The sequence below is a fragment of the Ostrea edulis genome, chromosome 1, assembly GCF_947568905.1.
Source record: "Ostrea edulis chromosome 1, xbOstEdul1.1, whole genome shotgun sequence".
In the NCBI taxonomy this organism is placed as follows: Eukaryota; Metazoa; Mollusca; class Bivalvia; order Ostreida; family Ostreidae; genus Ostrea; species Ostrea edulis.
The window spans coordinates 92219262-92228105 of record NC_079164.1 but is presented as its reverse complement, the minus strand read 5'-3'; the positions used below and the strand labels follow the sequence as shown (position 1 = coordinate 92228105).

At 34.7% G+C, this 8844-nt stretch overlaps 1 protein-coding gene across 1 annotated transcript; it reads left to right on the top strand.

The window, feature by feature from the left end:
- The first annotated feature begins 1332 nt into the window (after nucleotides 1-1332).
- On the top strand, nucleotides 1333-8002 carry LOC130054943 (uncharacterized). The gene is made up of 9 exons (XM_056166061.1): nucleotides 1333-1467; nucleotides 1639-1848; nucleotides 4446-4520; nucleotides 4707-4853; nucleotides 5190-5294; nucleotides 5667-5789; nucleotides 5955-6054; nucleotides 6361-7079; nucleotides 7319-8002. Exons 1-9 carry the CDS (start codon nucleotides 1425-1427, stop codon nucleotides 7384-7386), a joined length of 1590 nt encoding a protein of 529 aa, XP_056022036.1. The 5' UTR covers nucleotides 1333-1424; the 3' UTR covers nucleotides 7387-8002.
- Nucleotides 8003-8844: the final 842 nt, after the last annotated feature.

Genomic DNA, 8844 nt, shown 5'->3' with positions numbered 1-8844 from the left:
TTTCTTAACTGATAATCTCTTCATGCCACCCAACATCTTACAAATCAAAAAGAACTTATTGTTGATAGATACAATCTACCAATTGATGATGTGAAACTTTGAAGAGGAAAATATGCTATAAACTTCATAACATGTTCTGGGGGTGGAGGCCAAAAATGAAAACCGAAATTCCTCCCTAAATTTTTGAAATGCAGTTATTCCAGTATCATATGCTAGCTTTTTATTCTTTGATAGTGAGGCATCCAATAGTCTTTCTACTTGCAACTGTAAATCATCTGAAGAAAATTTGTTGGAATCAATTCTGGACTTTCCCTTGCCTCTGGAGCCAATTCCCTGAACTGCCACCACTGCATGCGAGATATAGAATATGTAATACTATTAGTGCTACTAATTATGTGTTTAGCTGTAAAAATACGATTACACTCCATAAACAGCAATACCAGTTGCCTAACTATCTTCATTACTCTTTTGGACTTTGAAGTTTGTTTATTGACTATACTAACTAAAGTGAGATTGTGAATATGAAACAAAACTTTTTTTTGCATTTGAGGTCATGGCCCCATAAACTAATGGCTAAAACCAAGGGAACTAACTCTAGAAATGTCATATCTCTAAGGATATCGGTCCTTTGCCAAGCTGATGGCCACTGCAAAAACACCCATTTACCTTGAAAATATGCACCACAACCAAGCTCTGCACTTCCTGCACTATCTGTGAATAATTTTGGAACATCAGAACTTATCCACTCTTTAGCTGAAAAATATGAAATCCCATTGAACTTTTCTAGAAACCTAGACCATATGTATAAATCCTCCTTCAACTTAGTCGACAACCTTTTATGATGGTGGGCTTCTGAAGCACCACTCATAGCATCATAAAATCTGCGATTGAATGCCCTGCTTCACCTTATTGCTTTTCCAAAGAAATCCAACATTCCTACTAATGATTCTAGTTCCTTCAATAAAACTGATTTCCTTGCCAAAAAAAGAGATATCTTATTTTACGAATGAATAGTAAAAGGGCTTGACAAGCTCTATCGTGTGTGTAAGTCCTTCGTTACTCCTTGGTATACTGCAGACAAATTGTGAGTAAATATGTAGTAATGATCATCCTAGTGCAGACTGTCTATGTTCTATATATATATATATATATATTGTAATTGCTAATAGACATGAAGATTATTTAATAAAGTAAGAACTCGATATAATGCGTTGTAATTATAGGTTTCAGTATTGATAGTTGTTTAAATGTACATGTACTACATGTCTATAAATAGAATCCATTCTCGGGGAATGTGATTAATATTGTGCGTACCACACTTTAAAAATATTCATCAACTTCCTAATTAAAGCAATCTATGTTTGCTTCCCCAATTAAGACTTATTTTGTGATTATTTTAACACAAGACAGCAGAACAGATAAACATGAAAGTAATATTTTGGATTGTATATTCATTTTCAGCTGTCGGTAAGTCGAAAAAAATATACAATATGTGAATCTGTGTCAGAGATGATATATTTGATTCGAGAAATAATCCAAATTATCTTCAATACAATTTATTTCAGTAAACAAACAATTTCATTTGTTCATAATTCAGACATTCGTACCGAATAGTGTAATTTATTTTCTCTTTATCAGCGGCCTTTGAAAGTATACAGATGTTGGTAACGGATCATAAGATAACGTGGCATGCAGCAGACGAGATTTGTACTGACGAGTTCAAGGGCACTGGGTACAGACACCTAGCCGCCGACATACCCGCAAGAACTGAGGACTACAACCTGAGGCGAATAGAGGACTTTGAGAGTGTATGGCTAGATGCCCTGATCTACGATCTGGGTTGTAGAGGCAAGAATTTGATCTGATCTGAAAAGGATCGTCCTATTTCAAACATTTTATAACCTTAAGTTTTCATTGATCGACCTTTCCGAAATCTGATGTGAATTTGTAATAAATACATACTTTTTCTGAAAGTCCTACAAATTACTCCTATATCAAAAAGTAACTATACATAGATCTAAACCATGTGAAAGATTTCAGGTAATACTTACTTTTATCTGCATATTTTACTTATCTCCTGTTGACCCACCTTGAACTTTGACCCGGTAATAATCTTTCCGTTGATACTGAGAATCTATATTTTGATCGCATAGATATGAATAAAATCATAGCATTTTGATCATTATATAACGAAACAAATACTTATCTAATTGAGAATCCCCAATTTTTATGTGTATGGCCAAATTTCGTTCATTTTCTCCGAGGGGGGGGGGGTTATAACTAATTTTTGTTGGATCTTCATTTCTGTGGAGTGCCAAATTAACATAAACTGAAATGACTGAAAATATCTGTAATCATTTGTAAAAATCATTTCATTAATCATTATCCGCAAAACTCCAATTGATTCGCGCATGAAATCTAGTATGGCTCTCATCAACTGAATTGATGCGCGCATGCATTGAAATATTGCATGCATTAATTGAATATGATGCGTGTCTCAAATTAATTATTGCTCTCGTCAATTGAATTGATGCGCGCATCAATGTGGTGGAATATTTGCTCGCCAAATTTAATTTGGAACTCAGTATTAATTTTTTTTAGTCTATCAAATATATATTTAACTATTTACAACGATTTTGTATAAGGAGTTAATACCCGTATCAATTCTTTAAAAAAGAGCAATAGTTCAATTAAAGAGATCATCAACTCAATTGTGAATATATGGAATCGCTGATATCTCTAGTTAGATAGTCTCTCTCTCTCTCTCTCTCTCTCTCTCTCTCTCTCTCTCTCTCTCTCTCAATATTAATTATTGCCTGCACCAATAAGATTAATAATACCATTAACTCATTTCAAGAGATCAACAATTCAATTATTGCGCAGATTAATCGAAGCAATGCGCGCATTAATTGAATTATTACTCTCTTCAATTGAATTATACCGCGTGTCAATTCAAATGTTGATATCATCAATTCATTTGAAGAGAGCAACATATTAATTTCAAATGCAATCAACAATTCAATTAATGCGCGCAATAATCTAGATTTTAAGATATCATTAATTATTTGATGAAATCTTTAACTGAATTGTTGCATGGGTCAAATGAATTGATGATATCTTTAAATAATTTAATTCTTATTGTATCCGTGTCTCTGATTGGTCAATTTCCAATTGAGGAACGCAAGTTATTTTTGTATAACCTGGTTTGGTATGGGGACACACCTCCTTGACAACCAGATGTCGGAACTATTTTTTTCTCTCTCTCTAAATTTACATCGCAGCACTGTTTTCAGCGTTCTATGGAATAGAAAGTCAACGTGCACAATAAGATACTTTGGTTTGATACACATACTGTTTTCTCGTTGTCAATATTAGCATCTAGGCCTACTTGTACGGAAATCACTTTTGTAAAACATCTTTCTCTGTATGTATGGTCGAATAATACTATTAATAGATTAAAACAAAGACATTATATTCGAATTAATGATTTGCCAAGTAAGCATTACCCTGTTCATTTTGAAATACATTTCTCACTGGGGGGAAAGGAAGGGGGGGTGCGTTGTTTCATTCCTTGATCCGTCTTTCAACAAAGCAAACAAAAATTCATATGTCACATTTTATCACATGACGTCAGACACATTGACATGTGGATCGCTATTTGTTTCTTGATTACATATTTTTTGTGTCGGATTTACTATTAGCGACAATATTGCATACAAGGGTAAGTTTTCGTTCAGTAGAAGTTTTTACAGAGTTGAAAGCCGTAAGTTATTGCATTTTCTGATATTTGAAGATTCATTTTGGGTAGGCCTAAACAATGCAATTTCCCGTATTTTCTCAATCTGTCGGAGATGAGCGACTTCAAAGTCGATCTCTATCTCTAAAGGGCAGCGAAATACGCATTACATGGATAGTCTACACATATTTTCTATCATGATAAACTTCACTTTCGATACAATATTTTGATAAATGGCTAGGTTCCGTAGAACTAAGATGGCGACCTTTGGCTTCGCAGCTAGGCGCTTCGTGTCGCTATTGCTAAGTAAATCATTGCGCGGCTTGGTTGACTTGTATTTTTCGAGTTTATGTACATTTTGATAAACCAAGGTTAGCATCTTTGTCTCTTGTATTAAATTATAAGGAATTACTTTAATTCTGGGGCAAGTTACACGAGTATAACCTGGTTTGGGTCAGTTTACGCTTTTTTATAATCCGATTCGCGGATTATAAAATGTATAACTTGCCCCAGAATTAAAGTCATTCCTTAAATAATTAAAGATATCCTCTATTATTTGAGTGTAATGAAATTTAAACCAAACACATAATCATGATAATTTCGTGGAATACTAGTTGGCAAGAAATGCGAGTTTTAAATGCCATGTTTGACTCGAACAATGACTATGTGTATGTGCAATGAATCTGGTTATAAATTTCGTCCATTGTAGGCGAGGTATGTTCCCGGGTGATAGAAAGGCACAGACGGTTCCTCACTCACGACTTCCACCATTTCTGTCAGAACGGTGAAAATTTTTATTGTAGTTGTCGGTCGTGATTTAAATTTTGTAATTATCGTAATATAATTGAAGCTTGACATACTGTTTATTCAGTGCAGTCATCTTTATCTTCTCGATATATTTGTTATAGATACATGTAGCTAGACAGCTAGCAATGAGAGTAATATGGTCATTAAATGTATTTCATTTTAGGGACCGATAAAATTTCAATACGAAAACATTGTCAGACGGACCGAATATCCAACATTACTTCACCATATATGATTGGACAATTGAAACGTGACATTTCTAAATTCGCTGAAGGAGAGGAATTTATCGTCAATGAGATTGCATTAAAGAGTAGGTAGTGTAACAACGTTTCAATCGTTTTTAAGCAGTGTAATATATGATAAGTTACTACACAATCTATAACTCAACTGGTGTTTTAATGCAATACTAATAATGGACTCATTTAAAGATGAGTCATGAAAAGGCAGAGAAATATAATGTCAAGCCAAATTCACCGTCTCATATAGCTGTATATTTTATAATGAAACATATACATGTACATATTTCAGTAAGCATGTACATTAATATATTTAAATTTTATAGATCATACTGGTTTTGTGTTTGACAATCTAATTTTTTATTCAAACTCTATAGTTGACTATATTACAAGTGCTTTTTATCCACAAGAATCTAAACATTTCCAATGCGAAATGGCTAGAAAACTTAATGGAGGCAAATTCCAGAGAATGTTCGTAAGATGCAACGAATTCCATAAAGCACTTTGTGAGCATTGTAAGTCTTAATTCGTTCATATTACTTGATGTGATTGGTAATTTCCGTGTCTTTGTTCTTTTTTAAATGAAGAGAGTGTATGATACCGACGATATTTGTTCTACACGATTCCTAAAACATTACATTACTTCCTTTCACACTCTTATGAGAAATACATGTAGCCTATACATAATTGTAACTAGAAAACAAGATGAATCGATTTTTGTTCAAGGAAGTCGACAATTATTTTTTTTTAAAAAAAGGAGAGAGTACATCAAAATGAATTTACAATTAGAATTCGAATCATATAACTTCCTTCAAAGAACTGGCTTTGATAAAAGCATTTTTATAACAGTTGGTCACTAAATAAAATATATATTCTTTGATACGTAGACACAAGAGATTCGAAAATGGTGACCACAATACAGTATAAAGAAGAAAGCAAGGAATTCCGAACCGTTTTTGTTCCAAATTCCAATTACCCTCGGGACATGTATTCCACGGATGAGGAAAACGGTATGACGTCACAACTTACAAATGCAGTTCAATCATTTTCGTTTTTGAAAAATAAAGTTGATGAAACCAATAATTTCCATTAAAGTAGTATCATAGTTCTTCATGGCAGATGTTTGATCATCGTCTTTAGCAAAATTGCTAGAATATGAGTTTTTTGCCTCGCAGATTCGGCTGGATTACAGAAAATCATCTGGACAAGTTTATCTGTCGCTGTGGCTGTGATGTCACTGTTACTCTGTGTCGGATGCTTCGTTTACTGCAAAAGGTAAACTTAATTTTTTTCCTATGAATTTGATAATGAAGCAAACATAACCTGGTCACATCAAACATAACTTTCACATATTCAAAGCGTGAATTGAAACGGACTTGGATAAACAACTGAAAATAACCATCTAGCGAATTAAATGTTGCATTTAGTATCGTTTCCTACATTAACTATATCAAGATATATACATTTTAAAATCATACTTATTTAACAGTATTCTTCACAAAATGGGTCTTGAGAAATAAATGTACGTTCTATCAAAGATAGGTACATTGTAGATTATTCAGAAATCCTCTTTCATTCCAGGAAAAATATTCATATCAACAGTGTTTACGACACCATCTTCATGCGTCCGCGAGGTAGAAATGCTTACACTCTCCGTGTACCAAATGACCCCTCCTCACCATTATCAGAGCAAACCAGTCATCCAATCCCATCAGCTTCACCTATCGTTAGAAATCCTGCAGCCCCTCCTAGAATCGACAGTCTTCAGACATTAGCATCGACTTCTTCAATAGCATCAGGAAGCACTTCTTCATCATATGTACAAGACGTTCGATATTACAGGAACTTCTCATACGAGACGCAACCAAGCGTAGCGCCTTCACAAGCTCCCAGGATTGAAATTCAGCCAAGTACTCCCTCAACATCTGGACGACAGTATTGTTCGTCTTGCAGACGACATAGAAAAAGGCGGGATTTTCATCGAACATCCTCAAACTGTACGAGTTGTTCTTCACAGTATGCCCAACCTTCATCAAGACTGGCTCATAGAAATATTTCACTGGATACAAACGATACCGATTCTCTTAGATCCCAAAGGTCGTCAAAAGACACCATATCTTCGAGATCACATACGTCACACCACTTTCGACGTAACAATAGGAATGGTTTGTCGTCCAAATCTAATAAGAAGTCAGAAGTGGATTACTCAGGTGCTGGCCAGATAGAGTCATTGGCTGTGTCTGCTGAATCTCAACACGAAACCAGAGGGTCTAACCCGGTCCTCAGAAAACACAGATTAGGTAGTTATCTTTCATTTCATTACTTACATGTAAAGAGCTCTATAAGTATATCACTCCATCGGTATTGAATCAGTTCTACATCAAATGTTGCCAAGTCGTTATTTTTTGTTGTATCTACCTCCATCCAATGTAATCATACTGGTAGTTTACAGGTGACAATTTTTAGATTTTCTGCTTGCAGCTAACGAACAGTAATGCATTGAAGCACTGTTGTCTGCTAACATTTTACTCTTTTGCAGTGGATCGCATAGAATCGTCTAGTGGATTCAAGTTGGTGAAAAGGATGTTTTCTATTGATTTAAAATGATGACAATATAAGAAGGACACGCTGATATTTGCTGCATATGATGACAGCATTTTGTGATGGTACCTGTTGTGGACTTTGTTCCGGTAATATTTGATTGACTTGATTAAAATCCCGATGGTCACAATTTGGTATCGACAATTTGTATATAATTAATGGACCTTCAAGGCCTTTTAATCAATATAAGGACAATAATAGTAACAAACTTCTCTTGCGTGTGTCTTTGCTTGTAGTCATTGTTCCTTTTTAAAGCGGTCTGTTCTTAGCTGAAACTAAAACTGAAATTAGAGGACAGTCTCACCATTTAAACAAACACATCACTAAGGGTTAAAAACCTGACTTCACAAGTGAATTTCGTACAGATTCATCCGCATGTCTGCTTGTAGGTATAGTGTAATGAAATGAAAATATCTCAGAAAAGACATCGAATGTGATAAAATCAGCGGGAAGAAGTGCTACCCGTCTCTGACTTATACATTTGTAGTTTTGTAGCGTTTTTGTACATTCGAGATGCACCACCTGAAATTTGTTTTCATTTTGCCTTGGCAATCAATATTTTGTATGACAAGCTATTTTTCACTGTTTATTCCAAAATGAAGATAATAAAATTATCTATAAATCACTTAGTTTTCATTCAGAGATCTCTTTGATTTAAGACGTTTCTTGTTCAAAAGAGATGATTCTGTTAAGGAGATATACAGCATCTTCATAATATCTGTAATATAAACAGCTCTTCGTGGGTCTTTCGGATGACGCCTTGTAAACCAAAGTCTTGTGTCACTGTAACTGGTACCACAATAAACCCTTCAATGCTAAATGACAAAGAGCGTCTGGTATAGGTAAACAAAAATTGACACTTCCTCCAAATGGGAAAAGGGGTGATGTCTCGATATTTGTCAAAGATTCTCGACGGGACGTCAAACTTCATTCACCTACCAAGAGATTTTTCTCTAACTTAAACATACAACTTTGTTATTCAAAAGAGCTTCCTTTATTTGGAAAAAGATACCGTTTTCTGTGAAAGAGATTTCTATAGACGTAAAGACATGCCTCTTTTCCTCAGAGGGATATCTACAACTGTACATGTTCTGCAGTGGAATCATGCCATTGCTTCGAAAGATATATGATTAATGGAAAATAAACAGATTTTTTTCATCACGAAAGACCAAAATATATCTTGGTTCCAAAATATATTAAGTGATGAAGAGATACTATTTTTATGATAAAGATACCTGTAACTGACGACTTGCGTCAGAAAACGTGTTTTAAAGAATTACTCTTTGTCATGACCAAGGAAACCACAGATAGATAGTTCTTTACTAGAAATTAGCAGACTCCTCTTAAAATGAGAGGCATACCCTGCAGATTCCAGACGTGTGAGTAATACACTACTCCAGAGAAGTTCATGTACAAAGTGAGACTTTTTGTGCTGAGTGTTGTCGAATGAGCTCTCCAGTGACG